Genomic DNA, 17,993 nt, shown 5'->3' with positions numbered 1-17,993 from the left:
AGGAGGCTGTCACCGGCGGGCTCCCCGGCACAAACCACAGCCAGGCACACAGAGGCCGGACGTCTGCTTTCCAGGCTCTAAGTCCCGGGTATTTGCACTGAGACACGCAAGCAATCAGAGATGCCGAGTCAGGATCATCTGCTGACACGTTTTAATATGCGCTCACGTTATGTTATGGAATTAACCACCATCTAGTCGTCACTGTAAGTCGTGGCTCAGCCCAATGTTTTAGGTCACTTCAACATTTCGCTAGGACAGAGCCCATGAAGGAGCTGGTAAACCACGGAGAACCTGTGACTTTCTGAGAGTGGGCACCAGAGAGAAAGACACCTTCAGCTCATGTACTGTCTCCCGCACATTCACGTCAATGCCCGACACTGTCCGTGGGCCACCTCTGTGGCCAGCACAGGACTGGGCACACTGCGGCCCCCAAGACAGATGTGGCCCTGTGCGGCCTAGCACAGAGTGGGCCCCCGCCAGGGTCCCGGGCCCCCCTCCTCACAGGTCTGTGCCGGTCTCCCACGGGACGCCGCTCCCAGGGGCCAGGCAGCCTGGGTGCAGGTCTCCAGCGCTCGACTGACGCCCACGTTCTCGTTCAGAGAACGCAAGAGGTGAATGAAAGGGAACGAGCGTTTCAGGAGGGGCGGGAGGCTCCTGTTCCCGGGGGGCAAGAAGGTGTGCAGGGACTCGGGGCCAGCAGCGCTGTGCCCACATCCCAGGGACGCCAGGTGGGAGGGGAGCAGGTCTGGGGAAGGAAGAGTCCGCAGGTGTCAGCTGCCTCCTTTGTCAGGGAAGCCTGAACTGACGGTCAGAAGCGGTTGGAAAGGGAGAAGAATTCGGCTATAAAACCACACGTGCCATTCGCTACCTGCCGCGACCCTTGATGGGAATTCAGTCCACGCTGCACGGGATGGAACATCCCAACGCCCTGCGCAGAGCGGGTGGTTCCACACGCGTGATCTCCAGCGGCGTGCAAGGGGTGGGGGGCAGGCTCCCCCAGGGCAGTGACGCTCAACACGGGGCAGGCTCTCCCCAAGGACCAGGGACACGTGACATGGGGCACGGGCTCTGCCCTGTGTACAACCAGGCCCGGCCATCTTGGCCCACGCACACGCCCCCGTTCCCCCCGCTCCGCCCCACCCCAGCCTCGCCTGCCCCCAAACCCACTCGAGCCCTCAGGCCACACTGCCCTGCTGACCATCTGCTCTGGCCTGCTTTATGGTCTGAAAAAAATCAGGAAATTTCATACAAAAACACGTTTCTGTTTGGTTAAAAGGTCTGGCAATGCTGCCTGTGCCAGCAGGCGGGGCAGCTGGGCCGGTCCCAGCTGGCGGTCCCCAGGGCCTGCAACCCCAGCTGCTGTGGGACATCGCGCCAGGACACCAGCGCCAGGCGGCTCCTGTGACCTGTGCTTGGCTGTGACGGATTCATCACTGTCCCTCCTCTTGGTGGCTCCTAGAGCCATGTGCCAGACCTGCTGGGGCTCAGGACTTGTGTGGAAGCCTGTCTCCGAGCCTCTGCTCCGCAGCACGTGGATGCCAGGAGGGACACACGCTCTAGTCCACCCAGGACACGGCTGACATCTTGCAAACACGGTGGCCACGAGAGCTGGGAGACAGCATCTCTAGTGAAGATCAGGCGCTCGTTTGCAGAGAATGAGCCCATTCTCACGTGGCAGCCTGACGTGGCCGTGAAGGTGACGTCAGGGAGAGCGTGGTCTGAGCGCCATGCAGGTCACACCACGGACAAATGTGCAAATGGGGACACTTCAGGTTAAGGCAGCCTGAGCACCCATCGTGACCGGAAGAATCTTGCCCCCGATACTCGACGGGCACGGCTGAGTCTTCACTTACGAGAACGACGTGCTTTCCATCCCAGCCTCCTGCACCGACAGCGAGTTACCTTGCCGCACACTGGACATCCGGAAGGTTCCTTCTTGTAGCGGACCAGGCTCTCCCCGCCGGCTTCCAAGTCCTCTCTCTTCACCCGGCGCACTCCTGAAATCCCCACCCCGCCGGCAAGAGCATGAGCGCCGGGGCACGGACAGCCAATCGGACGCCCGTCCAGCCGGGGCCTTCCCCGGGCGGGAGCGCAGGGCTGCCCACGCGAGGCACAGGGACCGTGTGAGCGCTGCCCCTGCACACTGCTGCTCCCCACGCGGCTCCCAGGAGCGAGGGGACTCTGTGACAGTTACCGAGTCCGGATCACTTGGCAAAAGGAGGGAATGGAGCGTTTTAAATCCCAGGGAGAGGGAGAGCCGCCAGGGGCCCCGTGAAGAGGTGTTCTCGCCCCGCCCAGGGCTCCGGGCCCGGTTACGGCTCTTTCAGACGGCTGGAGTTAGGCGGATGTTCTTTATTAAAGAGATACTGATATTCATCCCTTGTAAATTAAATCAGCCAAATCAGCATCAGGGTGAAAAGTCAGCTGGTAAAATCTTTATGGCTCTAAGCCATATTGCTCAGAACCGGGATCAAAACAGACCTTTGGAAGCTCGCGTGCAGCAGGTCACCTGGACGAGAGGGAGGTGCCCCCCGGCTCTCCCTGCACTGCTGACCACTCTGTGGACACACCCGCCATGCCAGGCCCCAGCGCAGAGCCACAGACTTGCCGCCCGCTGGCAAGCTGGACACGGCCACACAGGCCGTTCCCCAAAGCCACGGCGGCACCAGCAGGACAGGCAGCGGGAGTCTGGGGAGGGTCCGGACTAAGCTCCAGTGCACAGGGAGGAGCGTGAACCAGTCACGGCTGAGTTTATTCCCACAGGACACGGCCCGAGTTACACGTATGTTGCACGGTGCAGCCTCACAGGGGACAGATGACCCCCCGCAACCACAGCGCCGGCATTTAGGAGCACAGGCCCTGCGCCAGCGCTGTGTGAGGGGCTTCCTGAGCAGGGTCTGGTTCAACCCTCACCCCAACTCCAGGGGTAGGGCATGATTCCTGTCTCCCCCGTACAGGTGGGGAAACTGAGGCACGGTCACTTGCTGAAGGCTGACTGGTCACCTCGTGGAGACCATGAGCGTGCCACCCCAAGGAATCACAAAGAAACACGTTGTGCATCTTCTTGAGCCAACATGAAGAAGAGTTAGGTAAAAAAGTCAAGTGCAAAAAATGACGTAGGATGCAATTCCCATCTTGTTATTTATTTATCTATTTTGAGACAGGGTCTCGCTCTGTCACCCAGGCTGGAGTACAGTGGCGTGATCACAGCTCACTGCAACCTCAAACTCCTGGGCTCAAGTGACCCTTCCGCCTCAGCCTCCCGAGTAGCTGGGACTATAGGTACGTGACACCACGCCCAGCTAACTTTTTCTTAATTGTTGTAGAGATGGGGTCCTGCTATGTTGCCCAGGTTGGTCTTAAACTCCTGGGTCTCAAGTGATCCCCCTGCCTTGGCCTCCCAAGGTGCTGGGATTGCAGGTGTGAGTCCCTGCACCCAGCTCAGTCTTGTTTTTCAAAACAGGCATAGCAATACGAGCATGTTTATATGGCGACAGTTATACTTCATGTACGACTTTGTCAGCTCACGTTTTCAACAAGCATAAAGCTTTGTTTGTAATTCTCTGTTACAAATGTGATTTTTTTCTAAATTTTTATAAGAAGGTGCTTTGGTCGGTGATTTACGAAGCGCTGGTCAGCAAAAGGGCGGCTGCTCGTAGCTTTTCCCGCTTTCTGTCACACTGAACATCTGTCATGGGACCTAGTGCCTTTGGAAGACACTTTCAATGACTGCACAACCCTGAGTCCTAGGAACGGCCTGGCTTCCTGAGCTCTTTCCCGCCGTGGTGCATTCGGGCGTCCCAGCCCGCTCCACCTGCACGCGGCGTGGCTGGCCCGTGTCCCGGCTCTCTGCCACCGGGGCAGGTTCCCAGACAGTGTCATGTGCTCAACGGCGGCCGTTTCTAGACACCAGAGCAGGCGTGGCCCGGCGTGCCCCAGGTGCCCCGGCCATCCCTGCCCTACCCCAGGTGCGCGCCCCGGACAGGTGGCTCACCTTCCAGGTGCCTGCGCTGGTGGTCCAGCATGACGTCCTTGCGGTAGAACATCTTGTTGCAGACCTCACAGGCGAACTTCTTGTCCCCGTGCTTCTTCTTGTGCTTGGAGAGGTTGCTGTTGGTGGAGAAGAATCTGAAACACATCTCACATTGGAACGTCTTGTCATCTGTCCAGAGAGCAAACAGACACAGCGGTTTTGAGCTGGATGCCCTCTGACGCAGGCGCGAGCGCGTGGCCTCCGCGGCCGTGGCGAAGCTGGGGGAGGGAGGCGCACAAGGGCGGCGTGGCCAGGAATGGATGTCACCTGCAAGTCACGTGCCACCTGCCCCGGGGCACAAGACGCGGCAGGGAGTAGACGCGATCCAGGGGCTTCTCCACTTAAAAAGCAAGCACTGTGCTCACCTCCGTCCCGAGCACCTGCTGCCCCCCCAGGGCCCTCCCTCCCGCCGTGGCCCTCGCCCTCCACACCCCCCCCCCCCCCGCCTGCGGTCCCAGCCCTCCTCCCCCACCTGCCTTTCCCCACCTGCCCACGGCGCCAACGGGCCCAAATTCCCCACATGCCTTCGAACCTGAGCGCCTCGTTCCTCGGTCCCCTTTAGCACATGCACCCTTAACACACACACCAAACCCGCAACACAAATCACGCTCACACACACCACACTAACACACACATAAACACGCACACACTCTGCAGAGCCTCCAGAAACACCCGTCCTGCGCCCAGGCCTCTGCTCTCGCCCCTCCTCAAAGACCTCCAGTCAAACCTCTGCTTCTGCCCCACCCAGGACCCCGACAGCACCCCAGGGCTCCTGCCACAGCACAGACCCCAGGTCGCCTCAGCCCGGCCCCCGTGTCCCTGGGACCCCTCGCCTCCTCCCCAGCCAGCCCCACCCGCCCAGCAGAGCTGCTCTCTCTCCTGCGCCTCGCACACAGGTGCACAGGTGCGTGTCCCTCTGCAGAGCGAGGCCGCCAGGACAGACCATGCCGTCGCCAGTGCTGGGCCCTGGGCGCTAGCCCGCCGACCAGCTCCCGCACCCAGTAAACGTTATGTATGCCAAACATACAAATCTCTGAGACCGCACCGAGAGGTGCCATTTCCACAATGACTCCAACCAGTGTGTCCCTGCTTTGCTGCACAATGGCGTCACTCAGAACCTGAGGGCCCACCGCCTGGCCTGCCCAGCCCCAGCACTGGGACATGTTGGGCTGGACACTTCTCTCCAGGGCGCCTGCCAGCCTGTGCACCGGGGGGTCCAGCAGCGTCCCCAGCCTCCCCCCACTAGACGCCAGGAGCACCCCTGCCCCGAGCCAGCTGCCACAACCAGACGTCCCCTGACACTGCCAATGTCCCCTGGGGGCAGGGCCCTCCCCGCTCCAGGCTGAGATCCACTGGGCAGGACCAATGGATCGATTCTGGGGCAGGAGGCGGCCTCAGTAGGTCTTTGCCTTCACTCGGGAGATGCCGGCGTCAGCCCAGGGGGCGGGGAATCGACGCCCTCGGCACGGACAGGGTCAGACGCCTGGTCTCTTCCCACGTGGGCAGCAGAGCAGGGTGATCTGCCCGGCCGCTCGGCCACCCCAGGGCCTGCCAGCAAGACGGCAGGCGGCGGTGAGGAGGCCACCTCTGCTCACGGGCGCCACACCTAGGGTAGGGCGGGGCGGGGCGCGGTGGGGTGGGGCGGGGTTACAGCACAGGTGAGCCTCCCTCCCAGACAGATAATGAAGAGCACAGGTGAGCCTCCCTCCCAGACAGATAATGAAGAGCACAGGTGGGCCTCCCTCCCGGAGAGGAACTGAACAGCATAGGTGGGCCTCCCTCCTGGTCAGGTACTGAACAGCACAGGTGAGCCTCCCTCCCGGATAGGAACTGAACAGCATAGGTGAGCCTCTCTCCTGGACAGGTACTGAACAGCACAGGTGGGCCTCTCTCCTGGCCAGGTACTGAACAGTACAGGTGGGCCTCTCTCCTGGACAGGTACTGAACAGTACAGGTGGGCCTCTCTCCTGGACAGGTACTGAACAGCACAGGTGGGCCTCCCTCCTGGACAGGTACTGAACAGCACAGGTGGGCCTCCCTCCCGGATAGGAACTGAACAGCATAGGTGAGCCTCTCTCCTGGACAGGTACTGAACAGCACAGGTGGGCCTCTCTCCTGGACAGGTACTGAACAGCACAGGTGGGCCTCCCTCCTGGACAGGTACTGAACAGCACAGGTGAGCCTCCCTCCCGGATAGGAACTGAACAGCATAGGTGAGCCTCTCTCCTGGACAGGTACTGAACAGCACAGGTGGGCCTCCCTCCTGGACAGGTACTGAACAGTACAGGTGGGCCTCCCTCCTGGACAGGTACTGAACAGCACAGGTGAGCCTCCCTCCCGGATAGGAACTGAACAGCATAGGTGAGCCTCTCTCCTGGACAGGTACTGAACAGCACAGGTGGGCCTCCCTCCTGGACAGGTACTGAACAGTACAGGTGGGCCTCCCTCCTGGACAGGTACTGAACAGCACAGGTGGGCCTCCCTCATGGCCAGGTACTGAACAGCACAGGTGGGCCTCTCTCCTGGCCAGGTACTGAACAGCACAGGTGGGCCTCCCTCCTGGCCAGGTACTGAACAGCACAGGTGGGCCTCCCTCCTGGCCAGGTGGCCCCACTGGCCCTAGGGCTTGGCAGTGGCCACAGAAGGCAGCACTGCTGCTCTTGGGCTTCGCTTTCCTCCCCCACAAGCCCCCCTAGGCTCGCGGACGGAGAACCCACTGCACACTGCTCCCTGCGCTGGGAGGGGGCTCAGCCCGGAGGGAGCAGAGCTGCCCTGGCCTCCGTCAGTGAGGGTGGCTCCTCCTGCCGCGGCCACCCTCACATCCCCAGCTGCGGAATCCCGGCAACAACCCTGCTCCCACCAGCGATCCCGCCACCGCCGAGGCCGTGTCTGTTTTAACAAGCGGAGCGGGTGAGAACAGACGCCTATCGGGATCTGAGGCCGGGCCTGGGGCACACGTCACCGGGAGACGGGAGAGTGGGTTTCTGGGGAGCCAAGCCGCAGGGAGGGTGACGGTGACGGTCCGTGTCCTGCCCGAGGGCCTGGGTGTGAGCCGCGGAGACTCCCCAGAGCAGCGCTGGTGGTCAGCCGCCACGAGGGACACTCAGACACGTTATATCAGCACCTCGCCACGGCACGGGGACGAAAACAAGACGGGTCCTGTGGAGGGAACCTGAGAAAACCCACCAGACTACGGATTTTAAAGCTTTTCTGCACAATTTCCTGGTCTACGGAAGATGCACATTCTGACTTCTGTACGATAAAAAAGGGTCACATCAGGCAGGAAACAGGGCACACGACCCCCATTTCAAGGTTTAGCCTCCATTTCAGCCTAAACTTCTAACCTTCGAAATTAGAGCATCTTAGAAGAGAAACTGTATCACAATTCACCGCCACTTTGGTGGCTCTACAGAATTAAAAAAGACAGGCCAGGCCAGGAGAGGTGGCGCATGCCTGTAATCCTAGCATTTTGGAGGCCAAGGCGCAGGTTCTAGACCAGCCTCAGCAACACAGCAGGACCCCGTCTCTACAAAAAGAAAATATAAACATTTGCTGGGTGTGGTAGCATGTCTGTAGTCCTAGGGAGGCTGCGGCAGGAGGATGGCTTGAGCCTAGGAGTTCGAGGCTACAGTGAGCTATGATGACGCCACAGCACTCTACCTGGGTGACAGAGCCAGACCCTGTCTCTAAAAACACAAGCAAAGATGAACATCTGGCTTAACAGAACTTCTAGCTGACACGTAGCAGCTGCTGCTCTGGCTGCTTCTATTACTGTTCCATCTGTGTCCAGAGACACAGTTAAAAACAACAAGAGCCACCTGCTGCCCCTCAGCCTAAGCCTGCCTCCCAAGCACCCCAGACACCAGCCACAGCCTCAGGAACCTGCTGCTCTCCTGCACACCCTTGGGGACCACGGGGGAGCTAGCAAATGAGATTCAGGTTCCTCTGTCCGCTGCGGCTGCACCCAATGCAAACGCAGTCAGGCACCTGTCCCCAGGTTTCCTGCGAACACTTGGGAGGGGAGGGCTTAAAATGCGGGTGGTGCAGCACACTGGAAGCTCATCTGGAAGCTTCCGGAAGCCACTCCATGCCTTGGACACAGAGCCTTTCCAGCAGTTAAAGCTGAGGTGGATGTGACTGGTGCCTGCCGCCTGGACAGCCCTGCCCAGGGCAGAAGCACGGTGGACAGCTCCACACGGGAGCCCCCAGAGCAGAGCCGACCAGGCAGAGGGGCCCTGCAGGTGCCGGGGAGCAGCCCCAGGACAGCGCGAGTCCACGGATGCAGGCCCACGGCTCTCCAGGGGCACAGGGCGGCAGCACCTCAACAAGAGCCAGCAGAGAGGCAAGCACCAGACACGGAGGGCAACAGCCGGCAAGATCGGGTGGGTGTCGCAGGCTGGCCTGTGGGTCCCTAGGCCACGGCCGCTGGCTACCCCCACGCCCCGGGTCTGCTCGAGTCCTGGAGAGGGAGGACACCAAGGCAACTGCGACTCTCCCTCTGCCCCCTCTGGGACCACCCACCTCGGGGGCCCCACTGGACGCTGGGAGGGAGGTGTGGCCCCAGAGGGCAGCACACTGTCACCACGGAGCACGCGGGAGACGCAGCCGTGCCGTGGCCGCCTTGCTGCACATACGCATCTCTAACCTGGCCTGACAGATGCGGCCTCAGACACCCCCGGGCGCGGCGGCCCCTCCGCCAAGGCCTGTCCAGGCACGGCCAGCCTCCCGCCTCACCCGACACCCCACTTCTGGAGACTGGGGCGCAGACGCGGGCTCAGAACTAAGCATCCCTGCGAGGTGGCCACAGCGCCCCCCTGGACGATGCAGGACAGACGGACGAAGGAGACCCAACGGTCAAGGTGGCAGAGCCTGGCTCCCCAAGCCACTGCCCGTCTTTCTTTCATTCCTCACGCGGTCCCGGACACGCCGTGCACCGCTGCGCCCCTTCCCAGCGAGCATGGCCCCCAGAGGTGGACCCCCACCTACAGCGCCCCACGCCAGGGCCACAGACGGCCTGGCTGACTAACGAAGGGCACAGACGTGTCCCTCTGACACAGAAAGCCTCCTCCTGTGTCTTCAGAGCCGCAACAAGCGCTTTGCAGTCACGGGCACGGAAGGAGTGTCAAAAGTGAGGCTGTTCGCGCCCACGCCATCTTGACTCCCACCACAGCGCCCCGGCCCGCCGCGCAGGGCGACGGCAGAGGCGGGGCGGCCCTCACCTGTCCTGCAGTTGTGGAACTCCAGCGCGCTCTCGATGCGGAAGGTCTTCTCGCACGTGCCGCAGCGGTGCCGGTACTCGCCGTCCACCTGCGCGAAGGGGCGCGCCCTCGTGAGGCCCCAGGCAGAGCCCCCAGGGACCAGCCCTGGGCGCCGCCCGCCCCAGCCACCCTACAGCGGTGTCTGCCGCAGCTCTTTCCGCTGCTCGCTCCTGCTCTATCTGGGAACAGGGAGCGCGCACTCTCGCCGCCCTCGGAAAGGAATCCCCGTCTCAGGCAGCCTCACTGCCCAGCCTCCCGTCAGCGCCTCCTCTCCCACCCAACGGAGACGGCCCGGTGGTGCCACCCACCTCGTTCCTGCTGTGCTTGTAAGACACGTGCTGCTTCAGGCTCTCCTTGCGGCTGAACAGCTTTGCGCACTCCTCGCACTTGAACAGCTTGTCACCTGTGGGCGCGAGCGGCAGGCGGGGGCTTCGCTACTTGGAGCACGCACTGGAAGATGGGGTGCTGTGCCGAGCTCTAGGGGGGCCCTCCCGCTCCCTCTGTGTCGGGGGGGACGCCCACCGGAGAGACCGGCGCCCCCCTGCAGCACGGCTGGCCCACGGGGACCCGGCGGTGGCAGACAGGGCCGCCCTGCCGCCGTCCTCACCGTGGGAGCGCACGTGCCGGCTGAGGTTGCTGCTGTTCTGGAAGACCTTGCTGCAGATGCTGCACTGGTACACCCGCTTGTGCTCCCCCAGCTGCTTGATGAGCTTGCGCCGGATGCCGTGCCTGCCCGACAGGATCAGGCTCCGCTTGAGGGAGATGCCGCCGCCCTGGTGGTGGGTGAACCTGCCCGGGGAGGAGCAGACCGGTAGAGACGGTGGGAGACTGAGTCGCCCGCCGGGGAAGAGAGTTCAGGCTACAATCATCTTGGAAACAACCCCCTCCCAGAGCTGCCCGGCTAAAGCTGCACCTCTGTGCGAGGAAGGTGGGAACTGCCGCGGCGACACCCAGCCTCCAGAGCACCTGCAGGGATGGCGCCTCGAAGACTGAATGGCAAAAGTTAGTCCCTTCTGCACAGCCGCACACCCCCTGGTTCGTGGCCACGGGAAAGCTCGGAGGTGACCCGTGTCTCAACTAGAACAATCACATCTGTGTTCTGTTTTCCTCACTTGCTCTTGACTCTCTGTTTTATATTTTATCTGAATCTGATTTTTAAAAAAAATTCTTCCCCCTACTGGGCATGTTTTGATGGTGAGCCCCGGAATCCTCCGGGCAATGAGACGGTATAAATGTGCAGGTGGGGCCCGTCATTCCTGATAGTGCTTTGGCCTCAGCTCCAGGCCCCGCCGGGGCACCAGGCACACTCTGCGGCTCTGGGACACTCCAGAAAGGGCCAAAGAAAAATAATGACCACCAGTGCATTCAGCTTCAGGGCAAAAATTTACCCAAGAATAATAACAAAACACAAATATTTTCTTTGTTCAAAAACAGAAAAGGAAAAGAGGAACACAGAATGAGATGGTAAGTTTACCAAAATTCAAATAAAAAGCTGTTTTATCACGGCAGCACCCTTCACGGCAGTCAAGGGGGGAGCGGCCCAAGTGTCCCCCAGTGGACGTGGACGAGCCCCCAGGACCCTGTGCTCAGGGAAACAGGCCAGTCACGAAAGGACGAAGACCGTGTGGTCCCACTCCCGCGGGTCCCTAGAGTGGCCAGACTCACAGACACGGGCAGCAGAGTGGGGGGCGCCAGGGGCTGGGGAGCCAAGTGTTTCACGGGGACAGGGTTTCAGTTCGGGAAGATGAGGAAGTTCTGGAAAGTTCTGGAAAGTTCTGGAGTTCTCTGATGGACGGCCATCAAAGTGTGTTGATGGCTGCACAACAGTGCGAGTGCACTGAATGCCACTGACCTGCACACTTAAACGCAGCTAAAATGCTGAATGTTACGTCACGTATATTTTATCACAATAAATAAATGTTCCTGACAGCTGAGCTGACAGTGGACGCACTGTCACGCTCCGGAGCTCCAGAACATTCCTGCTGCTTCCCAAGCACGTCTCCGTCCCTCCTGGCGGGGGCCCTTCCGGAACGCCCCAGCCGCCCCAGCGCCGAGTGCCCACGGGACGGCCGGCGCGCAGGACTCACTTTGGCACGGGGCTGGCGTCCCCGGCGCTGCCGGCCAGCTTGCCCAGGACCAGCTCCATCATCCGCTCGTCCGGCGTCCCGCTCACAGGCTCGTCCGGGGGGACCTCGGCAACGATCTCTGCCACTTGCTCTGTGCGGGGAGACACGGCAAGCCCAGTCACCGGCAGAGCAGGCGACAGACACGGGGCTGCAGCCAGGCCACGGCACGCACACGGCTGTCACGGCTCGCACAGGAGAGGAGACCTGGCGGGACTGTGGGCCCACAGGTTTCCTTGCACATACAGGAAGGGAAAATGCCTTTCTCTCCCCAAACTGAGCTCATAACTTGTGATTCTTTTTTTTTCTTTTTGAGACAGAGTCTCACTCTGTTGCCTGGGCTAGAGTGAGTGCTGTGGCGTCAGCCTAGCTCACAGCAACCTCAAACTCCTGGGCTCAAGCGATCCTCCTGCCTCAGCCTCCCGAGTAGCTGGGACTACAGGCATGCGCCACCACGCCCGGCTAATTTTTTCTATATTTTTAGTTGGCCAATTAATTTATTTTTTTAGTAGAGACAGGGGTCTCGCTCTTGCTCAGGCTGGTTTCAAACTCCTGACCTCGAGCAATCCTCCCGCCTTGGCCTCCCAGAGTGCTAGGATTACGTGAGCCACCTCGCCCGGCCGGATTCTTATTTAAAACCACATCACAACATTACCCCAATCCTCTGCACCGACTGAGACACAGGAGAAGGCGCAGTCCCCCCTTCCCTGCCACCGCTCTGCGCTGAGCTTTCCCACCTGGCACCCAGCTGACCTGGTCTCAGGCCCCTCCCCCCGCCTCCTGGCCCCCCGCACGCCAGGAAGCCCGTGCCCCGCAGGAGACTCACCCAGGACCCCACCTCACCTGCCGGCTCCTTGTCCTCAACGATGACTAGAGGCTGCTCGGTCTTGGATGCTTTGGGTTTTCTCCCCCTTCGAGGCTTTTTCTTCTGTTCTTTGGTGGCCCCAACGCTCTCATTCCCGGGCACTGCAGGGGCGTCCCCCCGGGGCGCCTCTGGCTCCTTCTCCGGGGACACCTCGCTCTGGCTGCCTGGAGCAAGGCTCTTGGCCTGTTCCAGGTGACCCAGGAGATGTTCTGCAGGGGACACGAGAATGGGCACAGTCAGGAGCCTGATTCCCGCCCACGCCCGGCCCCACCTCTACTCCCCATTTCTGCTTGTTTTTATTTCGTTTGTTAATAGCGCACCGTTTGTATAGATAAATGAACGTTATTTCCACTGTTTTTGAAACTAAAAGCATTTCCACTACACAAACACAACTACTATTTTAAAAGGCAAATTGGGTGATAAAAGCAAGGTAGGTTCACCATGGTGGCAGTCTTGAGAACGGTAAAAGCGAACACACACGTACGTTTGCAACTAAAACCTCGGGTGGATACAGCAAAATACCAAAGTGTTTCTCTCCAGAGGGTGACATTACAGGCAATTTCTATTTCCTTCTTTAAGCTTATTTATATTTTCTAATTTTTCTGCAATGACCATGTACTATATTTACTTTAAAATGTACCTTCAAAGAGGAACATTAAAAAGTATTCAACTCACGATAAATAAAATGCCCTTTCCTTTAAAAATGCTACATGAAAGCAAAAAGCTTTGCTCGATTTGTAATCAAAGAAAGCCTCAGAGACCCTCCCCAGAAAAGATAACCGGAAGACACAGAGGTAACGGGCAGGCAGGGCTGGGTACCAAGTCCAAGGAAAGGTACTTTTAAATCAGTAAAGGGCAAAAAAGCGTAAAGAAGGTGAGAACATACTGCAGAAAAGCAGTTATGACGAGTAACCAAATAAAACTTCTATAAAATAAAAAGCAGAGACTGAACAGAAGCACAATGTGTAGATTAAACAGAGAACGAGGCACAACGGAAGAGAGAACCGGCAAACTGAAACGGGGAGTGCCGGGACTACCCAGAAAGGAACACGGACAGGATGCTGGAGACACGGAGATGCTCTCTCCACTGAGAGAGCAGCGGAGAGACACGGGGCGTGACCAAGAGAAGGCCTCCACACGGAGACACGGGGCGTGACCAAGAGAAGGTCTCCACACGGAGACACGGGGCGTGACCAAGAGAAGGTCTCCACACGGAGACACGGGGCGTGACCAAGAGAAGGTCTCCACACGGAGACACGGGGCGTGACCAAGAGAAGGTCTCCACACGGAGACACGGGGCGTGACCAAGAGAAGGTCTCCACACGGAGACACGGGGCGTGACCAAGAGAAGGTCTCCACACGGAGATACGGGGCGTGACCAAGAGAAGGTCTCCACACGGAGACACGGGGCGTGACCAAGAGAAGGTCTCCACACGGAGACACGGGGCGTGACCAAGAGAAGGTCTCCACACGGAGACACGGGGCGTGACCAAGAGAAGGTCTCCACACGGAGACACGGGGCGTGACCAAGAGAAGGTCTCCACACGGAGACACGGGGCGTGACCAAGAGAAGGTCTCCACACGGAGATACGGGGCGTGACCAAGAGAAGGTCTCCACACGGAGACACGGGGCGTGACCAAGAGAAGGTCTCCACACGGAGACACGGGGCGTGACCAAGAGAAGGTCTCCACACGGAGACACGGGGCGTGACCAAGAGAAGGTCTCCACACGGAGACACGGGGCGTGACCAAGAGAAGGTCTCCACACGGAGATACGGGGCGTGACCAAGAGAAGGTCTCCACACGGAGACACGGGGCGTGACCAAGAGAAGGTCTCCACACGGAGACACGAGGCGTGACCAAGAGAAGGTCTCCACACGGAGACACGAGGCGTGACCAAGATAAGGTCTCCACACGGAGACACGGACCAAGAGAAGGTCTCCACACGCATGGCGGGACCCACACAGAGAGCAGAGAACGAGAAACGCGCGGCGCGCGAGAAGAAGGAGGGGGACCGTGCAGAATGGATGAAAGACACGGGCCCTCGGCCCCCAGAGCTGTGACGAGGAGAACGCACAGGCAACGTCCACGGGACGGACTGCAGAACCTCGAAGGCAGGATTCCAAAAGCACCTTTAGAAGAGACGACCTACAGAAGAACAGCAGAGATGGCGGCAGACTTCTCAGCAGCGATCACGGACGTCACAAAGCAGTGAAACTATACCCTCGAAGGGCAGAGAGGAGATCAGAAGACACCAAACCTCAACACCCAGTGAAAACAGTCTCCAACACGCACGGAGACATTCTGAGACACAAACTGACAAGGCTGCCACCTGCAGGCCTGCCCTGGAGACGTCCTGGAGGCGACACGAGAGTTTAGATTGAAGATCAGAAATGTGCACCGAAAGCGGACTAGGGGGAGAGAGCCACATGTAAGGAAATTAGGAGATACCATTATAGATAACTATGGATTCAAACGAAAAATAATGCAAGTTAGAAAGTATTTAGAACTGAAATATGGGGCACGGGAGACCACATATCAAAGAGAAGTACACATACTCTACTTACTAATGCAGCACTTTATATAGTGCACATAAATTTAGATACTCCATGTAATCAAAACGTGGAATGTGGCTAATATATGGTCTCAGGAAAAAATTCATCTTAAATACTTGTATGACATTAGAAAATAAGAAAGCTGAAAATTAATGAGCTAAAGCAGTCAACTTAATAGAAAAGAAACAATAAACAAAAAGTATAAAAAGGAAATAATAAATGAGAGCAGAAATTAATAAAAATGAAAATATAATAGAAAGAATCAACAAAGCCAAAAGTTGGTGCTTTGAGAAGACGAATAACATTGTAACAGTCTGTCAAGGAAAAACAGGGAAGGCACAGCCAGCCGGAGCTGGGGCATGACAGAAACAGCAGCCCCTGCCTCTCGTCCACTACTGTCTTTCCATTTTCTCTGTCAGACATCACCTACCACTGAATATGGAAGCCCAAGATTCAGCTTTCTTACGCCCGGTTCTCTGCCTCCCAAATATTCACACTTCTCCCCGGTCTCACCGATATATCCCTATTACAATTTTTGAGTAAATCAATAATGAGTGTTTACATAATTATGATCATAAAAATGTATTCACAGCTGTGCCATATATGGGTTATGATTAGTTTTATATATATACAACTTTTGCCTTCCTGGAGTTAATTGTTGCTTTGGCTTTTAACATTGCTTATTTTCTTCTGTATGTCACTAACTGATCCCTGAATCTCTACCAGAAGTCTAACTCTTCTCTCTGCAAGAACATCAGTTAACCTCTTTTCCTTCTCTTTCCCTTTTGGAGCCTTTCTTCCTGGAGCCCTTGGTCCTGCTCCAATTCAGACCAGTTGCCCCTGAGCCCCAGGGCAGAGCTCTTGTCCTGCAACCTCCCGCCCCAGCAACCTGGGCGTTCCCTGTGCCCCCCCTGTGTCCTACACTCAGAGGACGTCTGTCCTGTGTCCTGCCTGTCAGCACCAAAAAGCATCCCTACGACGTTTTGCTAACTTCTCACCTCCTGAGCCCCAGCTTTCGGGGCTCCGAAAGCTTTCCCCAGCTATCCTGCCCGGAGTGCAGGTCTATGCCCAGGCTCTGCAGCAGTGTGGGGACGCAGAGGCCCGAGAGCACATTTCCTGGCGAGCCAGTGGGGGTGTCTGGCTCTCAGAGGCTGCACGAGTGCGGACTCCAGCCCAGATTCTTGGGTCCTTCTTGGAAATCATTTTGTCCTTTACTTTTTTTTTTTTTTTGTTAGAGACAAAGTCTCACTCTGTCACCCAGGTAGAGCGCAGTGGCACCACCATAGCTCACTACAGCCTCGAATTCTTGGGCTTAAGCGATCCTCCTGCCTCAGCCTCCCGAGTAGCTGGGACTGCAGGCATGCACTACTGTGCCTGGCTAATGTTTTAATTTTTTGCAGAGACGGGGTTGCGCTATGTTGCCATTCCCGTCTCAAACCCTGGGCTTTATCGATCCTCCCCACCTTGGCCTCCCAAAGTGCTGGGATTACAGGCCTGAGCCTCCACGCCTGACCTCCTTGTCATAAATTTTGAGCTACTCAATGCCTTCAATATGTCCCTTCCTAGTAAAGCAGTTGGGGTGCGTTCTGCTGTTTGCAATGAGGGACCCCAGGGGGAGCCCTGCCGCCTTCTTTTTGGGTGGAGTCCTGATTCTCCCAGAAGCCCACCCTCCAGTAACCTCATGAGAAAAATGACACAGGAGGCCGGACCTCTGCGCCGGGACTGTCTGAAACACCCTGGCACAACGACGGACGTGGCTTAGGAATGTTTGGTTGGGGTTGAGAAGTATTGACATGATGCCACCCTGATTCTCACCGTGTCAGGCAGCTTGGTTTCTTCTCTCTGAAAGTTTTTCTTCTTTAGACCCTAACACGATCTCACCCTCCGTGGAGACGCGGCTGGGCGAGGTTCCTTTCATCGCAGGGCCGGTCACTCACCGGCCTTTCCATCCAGAAGCACGTCCCAGGTCCGGAGCAGTCCCGGCTCGGCATCCTCTCCCATGGATTCGCCCTCTTCTCTGCGGGACTGCTCCCGGGCGACGCTTCGGTTCTCCTCTTTTCCCTATGGTCTCCTCCTTGTGTCATCTCTCTGGAAGGTTCCTTGACATCCTGCGGTACGCATCCCTCAAACTTAACTCTGTGACCACGGCTTTCATTTCCAGTTATTCTCTGTTCTCCAATTTGTTTTAATAGCAAGCTGTTCTCATTTCGGGGCTGCAACAGAGGTTTTCTGTTTAGGTTTGGTTTTCAGTTTTCACGGAATAATTGTTTCTGTTGGCCGCGGTGGTCTCCCCTCTCATGTGAGCCCTCCTTCCAGAGTCCACAGTGCCCACACCTGAAGGTCCCCTGGGCGCCCCAGGCACGGGTGGCTTCCTGCAGGATACCCAGGGGGCGAGCGGTCATAGTCCTGGAGACTGGCCGGTTCCTCCAGAGAAACCGACCCTCCCCTTCCCAGACCAGAGACCGGGCCGCCCCTGTGCTGGGAGGAAAACGGGGTCTCGTTTCAGTGGCGTGACCCCCCCCCCCCGAGTCCTGTCTTCAGTCCAGCGCATTCCTAGAGGCCCCACTCCCGGGTCCCTCTGCGTTAGCTCCCTGGACCGTCAATAATCTGCCGACAGGGACGGGGCAGAAGCGGAGGGGTGTGGCCACCTCCCATGCACACTCCCAGCCAACCACCCTGCCACTGTCCCCAAGGCCTCTGGACCTTTCTGGAGCTCCACGGCAGAGGCTGGCGTGCGACCTGGTCTCCCCCACCGCTGGCGTCAGCTCCTCTTGTCTGCACGGTGGCTGTCGTTTCCCCAGCACTTCCCAGCTTCTGCGCCTGCCTGCTCCCCGCGCTGCCCCAGTTTCCTCTGTTTCTGCCCTTTTGGTGGAATTCAGGAGGGCGCCGAGGCTAATGCTCCGGTTTGATGCGCTGTGTTCAGCCACAAGGCTGTTAGGGGGACTCTTGGGATGTGAGCAGGGCTCCCCAGGGGACAAGAGGGAAACGCCACCCCTCAGAGGACAGGACGAGGACGACAGTCTTCTGTCTCACTGAACTGCCGCTCAGGAGTGCGCGGCAGGCCTGACTCTGAAAAGCATGAGCCAACCTTCACTCGCCTGGAGTTGTGCATCTTCTAAGTTCAGTTAAAAAATTAACAAAGGAAGTTCAAGTTCAAGC

General features: G+C 58.3%; 1 protein-coding gene across 1 annotated transcript in view; it reads right to left on the bottom strand.

Annotated features, from left to right (window-relative positions):
- The window catches only part of PRDM15 (PR/SET domain 15), a 46,079-nt gene that overhangs the window by 15,123 nt on the left and 12,963 nt on the right, over positions 1-17,993 (bottom strand). The window contains exons 6-12 of the mRNA XM_020284742.2: positions 12,258-12,488; positions 11,379-11,508; positions 9,899-10,080; positions 9,600-9,694; positions 9,253-9,340; positions 3,995-4,162; positions 1,903-1,997 (exon numbers count right to left, since the gene is read on the bottom strand). Coding sequence (XP_020140331.2) covers positions 1,903-1,997; positions 3,995-4,162; positions 9,253-9,340; positions 9,600-9,694; positions 9,899-10,080; positions 11,379-11,508; positions 12,258-12,488 — 989 coding nt within the window. The remainder of the gene's footprint in view (positions 1-1,902; positions 1,998-3,994; positions 4,163-9,252; positions 9,341-9,599; positions 9,695-9,898; positions 10,081-11,378; positions 11,509-12,257; positions 12,489-17,993) is intronic.

This window comes from Microcebus murinus, chromosome 1, assembly GCF_040939455.1.
Source record: "Microcebus murinus isolate Inina chromosome 1, M.murinus_Inina_mat1.0, whole genome shotgun sequence".
NCBI lineage: Eukaryota > Metazoa > Chordata > Mammalia > Primates > Cheirogaleidae > Microcebus > Microcebus murinus.
The sequence above is the reverse complement of the archived record's forward strand: the minus strand, read 5'-3'. Positions and strand labels throughout refer to the sequence as shown.